The sequence below is a fragment of the Sorex fumeus genome, unplaced genomic scaffold, assembly GCF_029834395.1.
Source record: "Sorex fumeus unplaced genomic scaffold, SorFum_2.1 ptg000003l, whole genome shotgun sequence".
NCBI lineage: Eukaryota > Metazoa > Chordata > Mammalia > Eulipotyphla > Soricidae > Sorex > Sorex fumeus.
The window spans coordinates 55157160-55176995 of record NW_026606060.1 but is presented as its reverse complement, the minus strand read 5'-3'; the positions used below and the strand labels follow the sequence as shown (position 1 = coordinate 55176995).

At 36.8% G+C, this 19836-nt stretch overlaps 1 protein-coding gene across 1 annotated transcript in view; it reads left to right on the top strand.

Moving 5' to 3' along the window:
- LOC130026554 (pregnancy zone protein-like) overlaps positions 1–19836 on the top strand; it is a 51015-nt gene that overhangs the window by 13872 nt on the left and 17307 nt on the right. The window contains exons 5-19 of the mRNA XM_056117411.1: positions 993–1013; positions 1277–1445; positions 2215–2299; positions 4701–4815; positions 5131–5245; positions 5388–5497; positions 5723–5884; positions 8842–9075; positions 9326–9389; positions 10686–10828; positions 11606–11755; positions 14228–14392; positions 16460–16568; positions 18228–18375; positions 19184–19412. Of these exons, the coding sequence (XP_055973386.1) occupies positions 993–1013; positions 1277–1445; positions 2215–2299; positions 4701–4815; positions 5131–5245; positions 5388–5497; positions 5723–5884; positions 8842–9075; positions 9326–9389; positions 10686–10828; positions 11606–11755; positions 14228–14392; positions 16460–16568; positions 18228–18375; positions 19184–19412 (2019 nt within the window). The remainder of the gene's footprint in view (positions 1–992; positions 1014–1276; positions 1446–2214; positions 2300–4700; positions 4816–5130; positions 5246–5387; positions 5498–5722; positions 5885–8841; positions 9076–9325; positions 9390–10685; positions 10829–11605; positions 11756–14227; positions 14393–16459; positions 16569–18227; positions 18376–19183; positions 19413–19836) is intronic.

Below are 19836 nucleotides of genomic sequence, written 5' to 3'. Positions count from 1 at the left end.
CTATACATATCCATATTTTCACTATTTATGATTTACAGAACACCAAAACCTTTCATTAAGCTCAATACATATACATATAATAGCCAATAATAAAAAGCATAATATTTACACTTATATTTTATAAGTGTACTAATATAATACATTCATACAATGTTTACATTATATTTATACAAACATATTTGTATATGTTATAGACTATAGGTATATATAAAATTTGGGCTGGAGCGATAGCACAGTGGGTAAGGCGTTCGCCTTACAAGCGGCCAACATGGCCGACCCGAGTTCGATTCCTCCGCCCCTCTCGGAGAGCCCGGCAAGCTACCGAGAGTATTCGATATGCCAGACACAGTAACAACAAAGTCTCCAATGGAGACGTTACTGGGCCCGCTCGAGCAAATCGACGATCAACGGGAGGGCCTTTACTTTACTTTACTTATATATAAAAATTTATGTAAATTTTTTACTTTGACTAGTTTACAGTATTAAGGCAAAGAAACCAAGTTTCTTTTAAAAGGCAAATAGTCTTGGTTAATGTTACACCAGATGATTCTGGGAAATCTCTTCCTGTTGGATCTAAATCACAATAAGACATAATTATCAATATTCATTTTCTAATATTTAAGTAAACAGCATACTTGTACTCTTTGCTAGGGGGATTTAAGAAGCTAATATTATTGGTGAATAACATTAATAACTTAATGTTCATATACAAATTCATCATGTAAAAAACCTTAATATTCTCATGGAATACCTATCAACAAAATTTTTAGAAAAATTGCAACAATAATTATTGTAGAATTATGTGGCTTATGCTTGAAAGTACTTACAGTTTTCCCTAAGAAATTCCATTTCTTTGAAGTTTCAAGTTAAATTTTTTTGTATCTTACTACAGATATTATTTTCCCTCGGTAAACTATTTGATCAGAAGTCTCAAATCATCACCGTCAGAATCAATGAAATTCTAATATCTCTTTTTTCCCTTTTTTAAATAGATTCCGCTAGTATTCCTTGAGGTAAGAATCATATATAAATTGTATTGTAAGTAAATCACTATATTAAAAGAGTAGAAAAATTTGATATTAGCCAACACAGATAAACTACTTTAGTTTTAAAAATCTTTAGGTCTAAATTTTTCTACTTCCCAATGTCAAATCGTTAGGGTTTGTCTTTGTTCTTTCTGAAAGCAATGCCAGTTTACTCCCTTTTAGAGTTATTTACTTTGTTCTAATACTATAACAGACAATTAATTATTCCTGTGATCCTTGTTTACTTCCAGAACCCAAAGAAAAATAGAATTGGACAATGGCAGAGTGTCACACTGAAGCATGGCCTTCAGGAATTTGCTTTTCCTCTCTCCTCAGAGCCCGTTCAGGGCTCCTACAAATTGGTGGTACAGAAGGAATCTGGCCAAAAGATAGAGCATCCCTTCACTGTGGAGGAATTTGGTATGAATTAAGAAAGATGAAAAGAATATAACTTTGGGAACAATATTATGAACTCATTTAGATTCTTTGAATTCTCAATTGGTATGTTGAATTTGATTAGACGCAGCAATATAGTTTGAGTCATCATTTGTTTGTAAATACAAAAACTCTTAAGAGCTTGGATTGTTTTTTCTTTATTTGGGCCACACCTGACAGTGCTCAGGGATTACTCCTGCCTCTGCAGTCTGAAATTACACCTGGCAGTTCTCAGGGGACCATGTGGGATGCCAGGAATTGAACCAAGGTGGACTGCATGCAAGGCAAGCTTCTTACCAACTGTATTATCAATCTGGCCCAAACTTGAAAGTTCTTATGAGTATGTTATGCTTTGGCTAGTATCAAAATTATATCAGTAAACTCATCATCATTTATTAGTGGCATATAAAATGCTGTGGTGATAAAGTTAACAGGCCAGAGAGATAGGACAATAGGTAAGTGCTTGCCTTGCGTACAATAGCCCCTACCTCGATTCCCAGTGCTGCATAAGGTCCCCCATTCCTGCTGTGATTCCTGAGTGTAGAGCCAGAAGTAAGCCCTGAGTACTGCAGGGTGAGCCCCTCCAAAAAAACCTTAATTAAATTTCGCATGACTATTTAGCCTCATAAAATTGTTGCATTTAAAGTTTTACCAGTTGTTTAAGGCACAGTCTTCAGAAAAATAATATGTAGAAATCTTAGTATTTCCCATAAGTATTTGCCAACCTTCCTATTCCCATTATTTCTGTCAACAGTGCTTCCCAAGTTTGAGGTCAAACTTCTAGTGCCAAAGAAAATCAGTATTATGGATAAAGAAATGAACATATCAGTATGCGGAATGTGAGTTATATTACTTTAATCTAAGTTTTTATTTTGCCTCAATTTTGAATGATTATTTTAGTAGGACATAGTTAGACATCACTTTACTCAAAATTTTTAAAAGTATATCAATTATTTACCTATAATTTTTTTCAAAACCACTGGATAGTAGGAAAAAATGTCAAAAGTAATCAACATCTACATTAATAAATAGTAATGTTGCGATCATGTTCTAATAAGTAACATCTTCCATATTTTAATATCACTTATGTTAAAACTCCAGAGTTAAACATATAAATCATTGTCCCCAAATACAGTTTTATATTCTATTTTACTGTCAAACCATTACAAACACTAAAAATTTCAGACATTTCAGGCTGAGAGAGAGTACAATCTGTCATGTACTTGAATTGCCTATGACCAATCCACATTCAATCCTCAGCACCACATAATCCTTCAAGGCTAGGAATAAAACCTAAGTGAAACTGGACGTGTACCCAATCCCTCAAAAATGTGGCATTTTCTACATGATTATGATGCCATCACACTTAACAAAATTAAAAGTTATCTACAAATCTTGAGCTTATATTCGAGTACTTTAAACACTCCTAAAAGTGTACATACAACTGGGTACTTATATCTGCTTTTGATTATTAGAACTCATGTGTATTATTCTTGTTATTAAAACTCATGTGTATCTATTTTTCCATATTTACACAATGGAACTTTTCCAACTGAATGCAAAAGCTGACATAATATTAAAACTTCAACTTCTGTACCCATAAATCATTACAAACTTTGTACAATTTTGCCACTTTTGCATCTTATTTTAGTTTGTCTTCAATAATTTAAAAATAGAGTATAGAAATATGTTAGGGAAGAATGCCCTAATTCTGGAAGCATCTAAGTATCTGTCTTAGTTCTGCATTGGAGTGATGGCAAATAAAAAATCTAACTTGCATTTAGATTTACTATCCTAGTAGCACTGTCCTCCTATTGTTCATCGATTTGCTCGAGCGAGCACCAGTAACGTCTCCATTGTAAGACTTGTTGTTACTGTTTTTGGCATAACAAATACGCCACAGGGAGTTTGCCAGGCTCTGCCTTGGCAGCAGAATACTCTCAGTAGCTTGCTGGGCTCCCCGAGGGGGATGGAGGAATTGAACCTGGGTCGGCCACGTGCAAAGCAAACACTCTACTTGCTGTGCTATCACTCCACCATCCTAGTATAGCGTATAATATCTATATTTTGGAGAGGGGTTTTAGAATATGTTGCTTTTGGCGTTTGAAAACAAGAAAATAATTATTGCCCAAAGCAAAATGATTATGAGCCATTTTACTTTTTATAAATATAGTGCACATACAAAAGAGCAAAATTTTTGTATACTCTGTGACTATTTTCTTAGGGGTTTTTTTCTCTCTCTCTTCTTGCCCTCTCTGTGTGTATGTGTTATTATTGTGTTGATTTTAATTATTTATTATTTAATTATTTGCTCGAGCGGGCCCAGTAACGTCTCCATTGGAGACTTTGTTGTTACTGTGTCTGGCATATCGAATACTCTCGGTAGCTTGCCGGGCTCTCCGAGAGGGGCAGAGGAATGAACTTGGGTCGGCCATGTTGGCCGCTTGTAAGGCGAACGCCCTACCCGCTGTGCTATCGCTCCAGCCAACCCGAGTTCGATTCCTCCAAGCTACCAAGAGTATTCCTCCAAGCTACCGAGAGTATTCGATATGCCAGACACAGTAACAACAAAGTCTCCAATGGAGACGTTACTGGGCCCGCTTGAGCAAATCGACGATCAACGGGAGGGCCATTTTTTAATTATATTTATCATCTAAACGTTCTCATTTTAAAATTTTTCATTTCTCAAAACAGACCAAGATTTGATTGTAAAATGTCACTGTCACTGTCACTGTCGTCCCGTTGTTCATCAATTTGCTTGAGCAGGCCTAGTAACATCTCTATTATAAGACTTGTTACTGTGTTTGGCATATCGAATACGTCACGGGGAGCTTGCCAGGCTTTGCCGTGCAGGCCAGATACTCTCAGTAGCTTGCCAGGCTCTCCCAGAGGGGCGGAGGAATTGAACTCGGGTTGGCCGTGTCGGCTGCATGCAAGGCAAACACCCTACCTGTGTTATTGATTGAAAAATGACAGAATAAAATAAATGCTAAAGTAATTAGAAAGAAAGAAAAATTAAACCCTCCCCATATAACACTTGGTTGTACATTTCAACAGTTTCAATGATCTTAATGAGTATTACTCCCTAACAGAGACATCTCTCAGACATTAGTTGCATTTGATCTAAGTCCGCAATGATAAAAAGGCACATCATAAAACAATATAGTTGGCTTTGTGGAGGTTTGGTAATGGGAAATGTAGCTATCTTTCTTAGTTACTGATTCATTTTTTATGCGACAGGTACACCTATGGAAAACCTGTCCCAGGACAGGCAAGTGTAAGCATTTGTAGAAAAGTATCTCGTGTTTCTGCCTTTTGTGAAACTGCAAAGATATGTGAAGAATTTAGTCAACAGGTTAGTGCTCTCTCTAGAGATATCATTGTTGACAATCACTGAACTACTATTTTGATAACTACAAGGAGGATATCAAAAAAGTCTTATTCCAAAACACTCCCTAAAAGAAAATAAATTCCTCTTCTTCTCAACATAATTCTAATTTTGGTTAAAAAAAAAAGTATTAGGAATTACAAAAGCAGATGTGGTTATTCAATTTTTGAAACTTGATTAATATTTATAAATATTGTCTTTGCATCAGAAAGGAAATAGTGGATGAAGTAACTATTATTTCTTAAAATCAGCATGATAATCAATTTATTTTTTGTTTCTCAGCTTAATAGCAATGGCTGCATCACTCTGCAAGTAAAAACAAACCTGTTCCAGATTAAAAATACAGGGTATGAAAAAAATATTGAAGTGGAAGCCAAGATTAAAGAAGATGGAACAGGTACTAAATTAGTTTAAGATTAAAAAAATAAAGCTTTGTTTGCTTCCCAAAATAAAATAAAACTTATAATGGAGGTGGTAAGGAAAGAATTTCATATTGACAGTAACTTCAGTTGTATGTATTCTTTGATATATATTTTTAGACCTAGAATTTACTGGACGTGGGACAAGTGAAATCACAGATACTGTAACAAGACTTATGTTCGTGAAAGTGTATTCACACTTTAGACGAGGAATTCCTTTTTCTGGACAGGTAGAGTATCTCACGGTTCCCAAGTCAATGAAGTATCTGGCTATACCTAAGTCAAGGGCACAATGATGGCGCCGCCTAGGTTTGTTTGAAGTAGTGGACTTTTGTCTTTTGTTGTTTTGTATAGTTTGTTTTGTTTTAGTTATGGTATAAATGATGTTTGTTCTAGTCATTTTTGCCTTCCTTGAATATTAGTCACATAACTTCTCAAGTAGTTATTGTTTTTAGGTGCTTCTGGTGGACGGGAAAAATGTACCCATACCCAATAGACGTATCTCCATCTCTGCAAGTGAAGCCAATTATAACTTCCATGCAACTACCAATGAGAAGGGTCTCGTAGATTTTTCAATAAATACAACCAATATCTTGGATGGCACACTTTCTATCACGGTAAGCAATAAATAAATACATAAATAAAACCTGAGGACAAAGAGAAACTCAGAAGCGAGGAAGTATACTATATAAGACAGAAAAATAAAACTGTCCAACTTAAAGATAAATCTGAAGATAGAAACTTTTTTAAAAACTGAAAAAATATTAAAAGAGATAGCTGGCAACATCTGTGATGGAGGGAAGTATTCAACAGTGAGGTGGAAGTGGTGTTGAAAGGTGGTAAAGCGGTATGTGTAAAACCCTATCTATCAGCAACACTACTGCAAATCACAGTGCAAAAACATTATAGAAAAAGGGTCTCTCATACAAGTAGACTAGTAAATGGGAGGCATAAGGAGTATGGGGGTCACTAGGGAAGAGAAGTGGACACTGGTTGAAGGAATTGGTGTTGAACCACTGTATGACTAAAAATCACAAATAACTTTGTAATTTCATGGTGACTAATTTTTTTAAAAAATCAAAAGAGTAATTTTTTTAAAAAAGAGATACTATAAAAGTATTTGGTAATTTAGTTAGCAACATCTTTTTACCTATCATATAAAAGTATCTAATTGGATTTATTCCTTGACAATATTAATTCTTCATTATGAAAGAAATTCAGGTAATTTTATGTTGTTTTCCTAAGTTCAGGTAGTCATTTAGTCTTTTGTTTGTTTGCGTTGGGGCCCTATGCAGTGGTGCTCAGGGCTTACTGCTGACTCTGCACTCAGGGACCAGTCCTGGCTGGGTTCTGGGAAGTGAATATCAGTGGGCTGTCTGCAAGGCAAGTGCTTTACCCATATGCTATCTCTCCAGTCACTCGGATATTTTTATGTGATCAGAATAACACTAACACACACAGATACAATTGTTATCTATTAACTAGTGACCGTGATTAAAATTTCTAAGGGAGACAGTGAGAGAGAGGGAGAGAGAGAAAAAGAGAGAGAGAGACTGTTGGGGGCGTAATGGGTGATGGGAAGGGAACTAACTAGAAACACTGGTGCTGAGAAACTGGAGAGGGAAAACTAATCATGAAAGCTTTGTAAGGGTCCTTCTCACAGTGATTCAATAGAAAAAAACTTTTAAAAAAAGTCTGCAACTAAAACGATTTTATAGTTGTATTCTTAAGCAAAGTATGACATTTGTCCCTTCTCAGAGAAGTGATATATCAATCATTTCCATTTCCCAGTATTCATATGTTAAAGGTAAAGGCCCTCCCGTTGATCATCGATTTGCTCGAGCGGACCCAGTAACGTCTCCATTGGAGACTTTGTTGTTACTGTGTCTGGCATATCGAATACTCTCGGTAGCTTGCCGGGCTCTCCGAGAGGGGCAGAGGAATCGAACTCGGGTCGGCCATGTTGGCTGCATGCAAGGCAGACGCCCTACCCGCTGTGCTATCGCTCCATATGATTCATATGTCAATTCAATTTAAAAATATGTAAGAACAGGAATAATCGCATAAAGAGCTAGAGATCATGATTGCATACACAAGGCTTGAAATTGTTCCTGCAAACCATATGATGGTCCCCTGAGCACCAACAAGTATAACCCCCTCTCCCTGCAAATGGCAAAAACTTAGAAATATATATATATAGCAATACATAATGTTATCTATGTTATAGATAAATTGTACTTCCCTAGGATTGCAAAGTCAAGTAAATTTTTTTACTATAGTTGAAAGTTTCTTGTACTCATAGACATAACAAAAACATTAATTTTGGCATAATAACAATAATAAAAATGATTAAAATAAAATAATAAAATAATGCAAATAAATAAAAAAATAATAAAAAATTTGGAACTTTGTCATATTTACCTGGGGCTGGAGCGATAGCACAGTGTGTAGGGCGTTTGCCTTGCATGCAGCCAACATGGCCAACCCAAGTTTGATTGCTCCGTCCCTCTCGGAGAGCCTGGCAAACTACCGAGAGTATCTCGCTCGCACAGCAAAGCCTGGCAAGCTACCTGTGATGAATTTGATATGCCAAACACAGTAACAAGTCTCACAATGTTACTGGGCTGCTCGAGCAAATCGATGAACAACAGGAGGACAGTGACAGTGACAATCATATTTACCTGATAAATATGACATACCTGATAAAGTCATAGAAAATAATAAGTGCAATCAAAAAGAGCTAGTAGGAAACCATGATATAGAAGATAAAATATAATTATGTGTTTACAAGTATTTGCAATATTTGAAGGTCCAGAAAACATAAGATCTTAAAGTCAGAAGTCCAGAGCCATAGAAATAGTTCAACAGAACTGGGTGCATGCTTTGTATTTGGTAGTGTGGGTTTAATCCACAGCATTGCATGGTTTCCCCAAATACCACTGACTGTGGCCCTAGAGCAATTTTTTAAAAAATCATGTTTCAATAACAATGAGGTTAAGGTACTAATTTGCTAACAGTTATTTTAAAACACTATTGTAACCAATACAGTAACAAAATCTTATTATATACAATGATTGCATATAAAACAACTAATAAGGTATTGGGGTCTTAGTAGCTGGCCTGAGACTTCAACAATAAGGAATCTCTAATATCCTTTTCTGTTTGTTCGGATCATTTATGATTCTCACTGGAATGCTACTCATTCATCTGACTCTGAACTGCAAAAGAAAATTCAACTCTGCAGTAACTTAGCAGAATCAAGAAAGGAGATAAATTTACAAATGGTTTCTTTTCATCTCCACCATTTGAGAAGCTGACAAATGGGTTATCTGGTTGTCTGAAGTTATGAAGGTGATGTTTAGAGTATGCCAGCATTAGTCATTGTACATCAGGTAGGGAGCTTTCCTTGCATGTGGTCAGTCCGGGGTTCAATCCCCAGCCCTGAACACCATAGGGTGTGGCCCAGAAACAAAAACCAAGAATTACAAAATTTTAACTACTTGGATTGTTTGGTAGAAAGTTAAAGTGAAGAAGTTGAAAGTAATCTAGTTTCTCTGTTATCCCCTTTTATCAGGCCAACCAAGAGCAAGAACAACAGCCTGGGTGTTATAACTATGTATGGCATCAAGAACAACACCACGCAGTTCAACATACTGCCAGACATGTTTTTTCTCTCAGTGAGAGCTACCTTCAGTTAGAAACTACGGCCGGTACCCTTCCCTGTGGCCAAGTACAAAATATCACGGCTTACTATATACTCAATGGGAAGGTCATCGGAGAACTGTCAGAACTTGTGTTCTATTACCTGGTAAGAGGAAGGCTGTGAAATAAACGTGATGTTTATAGCATTAGATCTAGTGGTCAATGACCCAAAAATGACGTGCACATCAATATTTTGCTTTCTCATCTGTGCTCCCCTTGGTTCTCTGATTTCCATAAGGTTAATTCTCTCCAGGAAAGACTGACTAACCAAAACTGTTCCTCTGAGAACTGAAAGATGTTGAAAACTATATCATAATCAAACTTAAGTTCTTTTTTCCATCAATTTGTCATTTCAGATCATGGCTAAAGGAGGTATCATCAGATCAGGATCATATACTCTATCTCTAAAGGCAGGAGACAGTGAGTATCCTCAAATAATCCCTCCATTTATTTCCCAAAATGCCTACTCTTAGATGTCAATTAGTTAAGAAATAAGGAAATTATTTCCAATATCCCTTTGTAATAAGATCACAAAAGATAATAAAGCATCCTTAGAACTAGGGTGTTTTTTTAATTCAACAAATGTCAATGCGCAAATCTGACTCCCTACTCTGCATCAGACATTCTACAAAGGTACATGTTTTTTTTTCACTTTAATTGGACTCCTCTGTCTAAAATTAAAACCTTTTAAAAACTTAAGATCTTTCTCTATACTCTAACTAGAATGTTTAAGATGAGAGTTAAGAAGCAAAGAAAGAGGAGAATACGTGACAGATGTTATTCTAAGCCGTACTCCGAGCTAAACTCACTATAAACCCTGCATTAGGATGCCTGTTGCAGGCATGACATCAGTTCACTCACACATGAGCTGGAGTAAAAGTCATGAATGATTGTGGGGAAACATGGACCAATTTCTTTCTTTTTAAAATCGATGCCAATGCTAAAATCACTGAAAAGAGGCATAAACATTCTTTTAACTTAAATAAAGGCTTATATTTCAATAAACCTTCTACTGGAGCTTAGAATTTATTCCCTATTTCTGAAGTTTTCTTGATATGTATGGTTACTTTTTCCTACAATGTTGGAAAAATAAAACATTAATTACATTCACTGAGGACTTAATTGTTTTAATCAGTACTCTCAACAACTAATAATTCAACACTTCAAAAACACACATTCAAAACTAGTTAGGGTGGTACATTTCATGTTATACTTTAATAAAAATCAAAAAGGGATACTTCCAAAAATAATTAATGATTATATCTTATAAATTCCAGTTCTATATATTAAACAATGATTATATCTTATAAATTTCAGTTATGTGTTAAATAAAATTCACCTCTGAAGTGAACTCTAAATAAAATAGCTGCTTGCTATCTTGTATGAAAGATTAAAATAATACATGCCTCATTTCTTAATTTTTAACTAATTCAGGAGGGTTTCATAAAATATTTTAATATATATGATAAAAAATTTTGAGCAATTCCAATTTAAGTTAGTATAGTTAGATGGAAAAGCAGATAAGAAAGACATGAGTATAAAGGACTTTGATTTATTCCAGAATTGAAGTTGTAAAGAGAGATACCAACCTCCGCACTCCCCTGAGTAGAATAGCATTGAAAGACTATGCTATCAAGTGAATATGCACAATTCTGAGTGTGCTAAAACCTAGCACTGTCTTGACACAGAATCTCTCTTGTTCTCTCCATACCCTAGTGAAAGGCAGTTTTTCCTTATCTTTCCCCGTGGAGTCAGACATTGCTCCCATCGCACGATTGTTCATCTTTACCATTTTACCAAATGGAGAAGTTGTTGGAGATTCGAGGAAATTTGAGATTGAAAACTGTCTAGCCCACAAGGTAACTGCCATTAGCATAGAACTGCAAGAACACAAGCAATGATCCGATGGGTAACATCTAGTTTACTCCAGAGAAAACTGAGTCCATAAAATTAAGGAATTTCTCATAAATTCTCAGTAATCTGACATAATCAGATATCTTGGTACCTAGCCAAAATGCTTCAATTACACAAAACGCTACTACATAGAACAAAATATAATCTGTCCTTCTGTCCACAATGTTGATTTGAATGAGGTATATAAAATGTTAGGTTAAGACGAAAATATTCCAAAACCTCACTGAAAAATACAAATGCCCAAAATTATCTCAGAACACATCAGAGGGAAAGGGAAGCCTCTAAAAATCAAACAATCTGGATTGGAGAGATAATATAGAGGTTAAGATGCTTATCTTCATGTGACCCACTTGGTTTGATTGCCTCAGCACCTCAGCTCTCTGAAGACCATTAAGTGTGATGATCCCTGAGCACAGAGCCAGGAGTAAGTCCTGAGTATGACCATGTCTAACACAAAAGCAAAATAATAATAATGATAAAAAATAAAGCAATTTTATCTCATATACCTTTGTGATGTATCAGTTTTTCCTCAGAACAAAGCCGAACTTTTGTTTAAACCTTTTCAACAGTAAAAGCAAGATGATCAAAAATAAAATAAAAGTCCTGACTTGGTCCTTCTAAATATCCAATAGTCAATATGAGGATGACCTAAGAAACCTGGGTGATTGCAGCACTGCACAAGTAGAGAAAGTGCTGGATGATTTTTCCTTCAATTCTCACAGGTGAATTTGAAGTTCCTCCCAGCACAGAGTCTTCCTGCCTCCCAGGCCCGCCTACAGGTCACAGCTTCTCCAGAGTCCCTCTGTGCCCTTCGAGCTGTTGACAAGAGCGTGATGGTCATGAAGCCTGAGGCAGAACTTTCTCCGGCCTTGGTGAGTCCCATCAGCCTCTGAGGTCAGCAGGACCCAGGGAAGGGTCCCAAAGCAGAGACAAGGCCCTGTTGAGCATAAACCATAATGAGGACCCTTACTACTTGTCTTTCTTTTAAGTCATCTCTTAATATTTCTCACGTATCTCTCCAAATTTGATCTTCTCAACAGTCCAGAGAGTGAAAAACAAGATTGAAAATATTTGTGTAAGACTGCACTGAAATGATTACCCTGTTCAAAAACTGAGTGCTGAAAGGAGATAAAGGCAGATGCATGACACCCTTTCAGAAACAGTACTGCGGACCACAGTGCCTAAAAGGAAAATAAGAGAAATGAGAGAGAGAGAGAGAGAGAGAGAGAGAGAGAGAGAGAGAGAGAGAGAGCCATAGAGGTAGGATAGTCAGGGGCAAAGTGGAAGTATGCAGGAAGAAAACTGGGAACATTGGTTGCAGGAAATGTACACTGGTAAAGGGACAGGTGTTGGCACATAGTATGGCTGAAACTCAATCATGAACAACTTTGTGATTGTATCTCACAGTGATTCAATAAAAAGATAAAAAAAAAGAGAAAAAGAAGGAAAAAGACTATACTTAAGTTATACTTAAGTAAACAACCAAACATGCATTCTTATAATTATGCCGAAAAGATTTTGTTTTGTTTCATTTTGTTAAATTTTCATTGAAATGTCGTCATTTACAAAGTTATCCATAGTTGAGTTCCAGGTATGTGATGTTCCAATACCAATCCCATCTGCAGTGTTCATTTCCAGCTACCAGTGTCCCAGTTTTCCTCCTAAATGCCAGTCTACCTCTTTGACATACACATTTTGGTTGTTGTAGTTGGGATCACATTCTGTTTTGTTGATTCTGTGGTTCAGATATGGAGATATACCACACCCCAACGCCACCAATGTGTCTGAGGCCCCATCTTCTGCCCCTGGTACCTTCTTCCCTCCTCCTCTTACCCCTCCCCACTCAGTTTCTCTCTTTTTGCTATCCTTCTCAGCTCTATATTCTACAAAGCAGGGTAATCTAGGTATTACCTCCTTTAATATTTTGCATTCCCTTGTTCTGTTATTCTATATACTACAGAGAAGTGAAAACATCTAGTATTTGCCTTTCTTCTGCTGACTTACTTCACGTTAACATGATATCCTCCAATTCCATCGAAGTTGCAGTAAATTTTATGATTTCATCCTTATTTGTAGCTGTATAATATTCTATATAATTGTAGAATGGATATTGACCTCTGTAAAAAAAAAGAACATAAGAAGCAGTAGTACTTCTGGCCCACAGAAATTTATAAATCTACTTAACAAATATTGAAAATTCTTTGATAAAACTCAGATTTATCCCAATTCAAGAATAAATATTCAATCTGTTTGATCTATTCTATGAAATCTTGATTCTACCATTTAAATCTTCCCTTTTGCTCCAAAGAAAAAGTAATCTGTGTTTGTGATTGTATTTTCTTAAGTATAGATTACCTATATTCAATTATGAGCCAATGTGGTTTTTGAGTACAAAAATAAAGTTAAATAGAAATAGAAGTTAACAGATGGCAATAATTCCTACCTAAATCACTCAAGTTATTAACTGTTGATCAGACACAGAGGTAATTTGCTTCTCCTGCCTATATCTGGTCAAGTTCTATATGTAAATTCTTTGTTGAAACTTTTATTAACCACTGATAATTTAAGTTTTCCTTTCCCAAATAAGTTTTTTATCTTTAGAACAACAAAATTAAAACACGTAAAAATAGTCAAATGAAACCTTTCACCTCTCTCGTTGGTACCAACTACATTTCCTCAAGAAAACTGATAATTTTTTTCTTAGAGTTTCATAGTGTCCTAGCGTGTGTATATACCACAACTTCTTGATCCATTTTTCTTTAGTTGGGCACTTGGGTTGTTTCAGATCTTGGCATTTGTACTAAATGTTTCAACGAATGTAAGTATGAAAATCACTTTTTGAACTAATGTTTTTGTGTTTGGGGGATAGATGCTGAGTAGTGGTATTGTTGAACAGGATGCTATGAAGTTCTAATAAAGAAAAAAATCATTAAATTTGCATCCACATAGATGGAAATAGAGATAGCAGTCATGAAGTCAGTCAGGAGGAAAAGCAGATAAATAATGATCTTTCTCACATATGTTAGTTAAAGATACACAGCAATGTAGCAATAAAGGGCCAAAGGCCACATAGTGGGAAAGCTGTTCCTCACAATTGAGTCAAGGGTTTGGAGGGAGGGGTACTGGGGACCTTGGGAGAGGGAGGGGTTACATTGGTGATAGGTATAGTGTTGGAGTTATGTGCATGAGAAACCATTATTAATAGCATTTTAAACCACAGAATCTTAATTTTTAAAATTAATTTTTAAAAAAGAACAGTTTGAGGATTATCATTTCTCTATTCACTGTTTATTTCAAGAGAAAAGCAGGTAAGAATTCTGTCTCTTATCTCTCCACTAATTCAGGCATATAGTCGACTAACTGTGAAGGATCTCACTGATTTCCCTACACATTTGGACCAGCAAGAAGAACAAGTCGTTTGTACCAACCATCCTAATATCCTTCATAATGGAGCCATCTATGTTCCCTTGAATAATATTCATGAAGATGATATGTATAGTTTACTAAAGGTAAAATGCTTTTGATTTTTTAATGTGCTGACTTATTAATTTAAATAAAACTATATATATATGTAAAATTTAGACACACATTTTAGCAAGTCAGAGATGGGTTAGACCAAACTCTTGCCATTTAATTGAGATACTTTTAATTATTTAGTTTGTTTACAAAAGATTGTAAATTTTTTACAAGGGTGCAAGGATGTAGCTTAGAGATAAAATCTGTGCTTTGATGTATCAGACATAGATTTCTGTTTTTTTTTTTTTGAAGTAGAACAGATTTTATTTGGAGGTATTGAAGGGGAGAAGAGTTAGGTAGTGGGAGTGAGTAGAGAGAATGAAGGAGTGTAACGCGCTCAAGAGAGAACACGGGCTCCTCCAAGAATGGAGAGAGCCCATAGATTTCTGTTCCTTTGCACTATAAAAAATTAAAAGTAATAATCCATAGAGATTATAATTGTATCACTTTTTTTTAATTTTTATTAGTGAGACATCATGAGATACAGTTGTAGACTTACAAATTTTTGTGCTTGGGTTCCAATTATACAATTATCAAATACCTATCCCTCCACCAGTACACATTTCCCACCACCACGGATCCCTCCCACCCCCCCATTCCCCCTATCCCACCCTGCCTCTGTGGCAGGGCATTCCCTTTAGTTCTCTCTCTCTCTTATTGGGTGTTGTGGTTTGCAAAAGAGGCAATGGGTGACAATCATGTTTGGTCTGTAGTCTACTTTCAGCATGCTTCTCCCATCTTCCCAAGACCTTTATTTGGTGCTCCCTTCTCTATCTGAGCTCCCTTTTCCCCCAGCATGTGTAGCTGGCCTCCAAGCCATGGAACAAAATTCCTGGTACTAATCTCGGCCATTCTTGGGTGTTAGTCTCCTATTTTGTTACTTTATGTTCCCCAGATGAATGCAATCTTTCTATGTCTATCCCTTTTTTTCTGAGTCATTTCGCTTAACATGACACTTTCCATGTAGTACCACTTGTATGTAAATTTCATGACTTCATCTTTTCTAACAGCTACATAGTATTCCATTGTGTAGATGTACCAAAGTTTCTTTAACCAGTCATCTGTTCTAGGGCACTCGGATTTTTTCCAGATTCTGGCTATTGTAAAGAGTGCTGCAATGAACAAACATGTGCAGATGTCACTTCGACTATACTTTTTTGCCTCTCTGGGATATATTCCCAGGAGTTGTATTGCTGGGTCAAATGGGAGCTCAATTTCTAATTTTTTGAGAATTGTCCATACTGTTTTCCAAAAGGGCTGAACCAGTCAGCATTCCCACCAGCAGTTAAGAAGGGTCCCTTTCTCGTCATATCCGCGCCAGCACCAGTTGCTTTTGTTCTTGTGGATATGGGCCAGTCTCTGTGGTGTGAAATGATATCTCATTGTGGTTTTGATCTGCATCTCCTTGATAATTAATGATGTGGAGCATTTTCTCATGTGCCTTTTAGCCATTCAGATTTCTTCTTTGTGAAAGTTTCTATTCATTTCATCTCCCCATTTTTTCATGGGGTTGGATGTTTTCTTCTTGTGGAGTTCAACCAGTACTTTGTATATCCATGATATCAACCCCTTATCGAATGTGTATTTGGCGAATATCCTTTACCATTCTGTAGACTGTCTTTGTATTTTGGTCACTGTTTCTTTTGAGGTGCAGAAGCTTCTTAGTTTAAGATAGTCCCATTTGTCTATCTCTGTTTTCACTTGCTTGGCCAGCAGCGTGTATCACTCTTTTTTTGAGTTTGTGTATAATATAGACTTCACATCAATGTTGCTACTGTTAAAAGGTAAAGGCCCTCCCGTTGATCGTCGATTTGCTCGAGCGGGCCCAGTAACGTCTCCACTGGAGACTTTGTTGTTACTGTGTTTGGCATATTGAATACTCTCGGTAGCTTGCCGGGCTCTCCGAGAGGGGCGGAGGAATCGAATTCGGGTCGGCCATGTTGGCTGCGTGTAAGGCGAACACCCTACCCGCTGTGATGTTTGAATTATAATCAGAAATTTAAAATAAAAATATTCAATCCTATCAGTTTAAAAATATTATTGAGTTGTCATTTTTATAGGGTATGGGATTAAAGGTGTTCACCAACTCTGAAATACGAAAACCTCAGCCATGTTCAATGATCCATCATCAATCATATGGACCATCAAAGTCAATGTTGCGTGGAGGAGGTAAAATGACAAATCTTTTAAATCTTATGTCATATTCAACAGTATTATTTTGCAAAGAATATATAAAAAGGTAAACTGGGACAAGGGAGATAGACCAAAAGACTCTGTAGGCACAAATTCTAAATTTGATCCCCAGCATGAGAGGTGATGACCTGGTGACCTCAGCACTGAACCATCAGGCCAGCACTCCTGCCAGCAGAATAGGTCTAGAGATAACCCTGGCCCCTGCTCCTAGCACCACTTGAGCTTTTCCCCATGGAAAAAAATATATTAAAGAAAACAGAATGATACGGTGGCCCTATTTCCACTTTACACATTGAGAAACCAAGATTCAAGCAAGTGTTTCCTTCTAAGGTCATTTAATAAATGGTATAATCAAAACTGACCAGAGGTTTTATTTGTTACCCAGATGAGTCAAATACTTATGAGCACAAATTCAAATGAAACATAAGATTCTGATGAGTGATAGAGAGAAAGTTCACAGTAGCAAAGAATAATTTAATTATGGAATCAGGATAGACACTCAGAGACACTGTAAAAAAAAGAAAGGAATATAGAACCTCTGGTGAAGAGATATATGTAATCCTGGTTGAAATATTTCCAAATACATAGCCAAGTAATATCAAAAGAAATTATCAGTAATATCAAAAGAAAATATCAAGTAAAGCAGCTGCTGAATCTACAGCTTCTCATGGAGGTCTCTGACCCAAACCCTAGATCTTATGCTTACAGCTCAGTGTCCAAATCTCACTCCTGTGACCGTGTCTCCTCTTTACTCCAAAATATTCTTGATTTCACTGTAAATAAAGATAAACATCTTGAGGCCAGCGAGATAGCTCAGTGGGCAAAGAGCTTCCTTGCAAGCAGACAACTCAGTTCAATTCCTGGCATCCCATATGGTCTCAAGGGCACCACCAACTGTGATCACTGAGCAGAGAGGCAGAAGTAAGCTCTGAGAACAACGGTTACCCGGATGAGTCGGTGGCCCAAACACACACACAAAAAAAAATTCTAAATCTACATGTAAGGTTGATATCCATCTATAAGTCAGTTCAATAATAAGTTAGTTCAATAATTAAGACAGCTTTTTGGAGAGAGAGAACAAAAGGGAATTCCCTGCCACAGAGGCAGGGTGGGATGGGGGGATGGGGGGGAGAGATGTTATCCATGGTGTTGGAGAATGGGCACTGGTGGAGGGATGGGTATTTGATCATTGTATAACCGAAACCCAAGCACAAAAATTTGTAAATCTACAACTGTACCTCATGGTGTTTCACTAATAAAAGAAAAAAAAAGAAAAAAAATTACCTATATCACTGTAAAAAAAAAGACAGCTTTTTCCTTTATGTATTATTTTATAATAGCATCCATTCCAAACAAGGATTACAAACATGATTTTCTTCAAGTAACTAATATTATACAAATGACAGAAAACAAGGAAAATAAAAACTATTGTGGAAATTATAGGAAATATATATTGATTTAAACCATTAAAGTTTAAGGGGGAAACTAATTTTATGGAAGTTGATAAAGATAGAATTTCAGGTATATGATATAATTAGTACAAAACAACTTCTAAAATATATAATGAGTGCACAAAAGAAATGAATTAATGCTTTTACTTCAACTAGTCATTCCTCTCCCCCATTTTTTATTCAGTTTCAGCACTAGACTTTCAATACACCTCTCAATATGACTCATACGATGGCACAGTTCCTTATGAAAACACAGAGAGTCGAGAAAAAATTATTGAAACAGTGAGGAGTTATTTCCCTGAGACCTGGATCTGGAAGTTGATAGCACTGGAGTAAGTAACTTAAATACCTGCTATTTGTTGTGGGTGAGGAAATACAGTCTTTGAGCTTTTTTACAGCTTTAAATCTTTGTTAAGTCCTAAATAATTTTGCTAGCCTTTTACTTTACCAGAATAGATTTAATGAGACAACTATTATTGCATATGTTTATTAGTATAATCACCTTAGAAATAAGCACCTCTATAATAACTACTTTCAAGGCGACCAGAAAACAGACATAGCAGTTCAAAATGGTTCAAATACTATATTGAGTAATGCTATTCAGGAAAGTATCTATTAATGATCTGAATATACACATAAATCAGATCAAAGTCTACTTGTGGGATCATGATTCTCTTTTGCTATAGTTTTGGTCACACCCAGCAGTGCTCAGGATTTGCTCCTGGCTCTGTGCTCAGGGATGATTCCTGGTGAGGCCCAGGAGACTATGCAGTGCTGGGGATTGAACCATCCACATGTTGCATACAAGGCAAGCAAGTGCCCTCTGTACTATGGCCCTGGCCCTAGATCATGACTCTTCAACCTACTTATTTATGGAATTGTACAACAGAAAGGAAGATTTAAGGACAAACTGAATCAGGTTCAATGTGTTGTGTTTCCATGAAATGAAAAAAGAAATGAGGCACCCTTTAGTGTCTTTCACTTTCACAGATTGGTCCCCAATTATAATCAAGTGTGCTTGTGGTTGGGCCTTCAAGAGGGGTTCTGTCCTTGACAGTAGCTGTACAGATATTGATTCTTACATGAAAAAAAGATGTTTTACCTATTGATTGTCTACGTTGCACACTGTTTCCTCTCCAGCTCATCTGGTGTGACTGAAATGGAAGTAACAGTACCTGACACCATCACTGAGTGGAAGGCAGGGGCCCTCTGCCTGTCCCAGGACACGGGGCTGGGTCTCTCCCTTCCTGCCTCTCTGCGGGTGTTCCAACCCTTCTTTGTGGAGCTCACGATGCCCTACTCTGTGATCCGTGGTGAGGCCTTCACCCTCAAGGCCACTGTCCTGAACTACCTTCCCAAATGCATCCGGGTAAGAAAAAGAGTGGTAGAAAGATAGCTGATACTGTTCCACAGAGTAGAAATCTGGAAATAGTGGGATAGTACTGCAAAAAAAAAATAGTGCTCAGCAAAGTAGGTTATGACCAAAATTACATGACATCACAAATCACAAATCACAAGTCATCCTGTTAATCGTCGATTGCCTCGAGCAGGGCCCAGTAACGTCTCCTTCATCCTAGCCCTGAGATTATATTCAAGGCTCTTTAGGAGAATGAGACCCATCATTGTTACTGGTATTTGGCATATTGGGTATGCCACGGGGAGTTTGCCGGACTCTGCCGTGTGGGCAGGCTACATTCGGTAGCCTGCCAGTTTGTCCAAAGTAGGAATGAGATAATAAGATGTCATAATAGGATGTCACGTGGCCGCGAATGCGGCCGCGCGGTTCCAGGAGC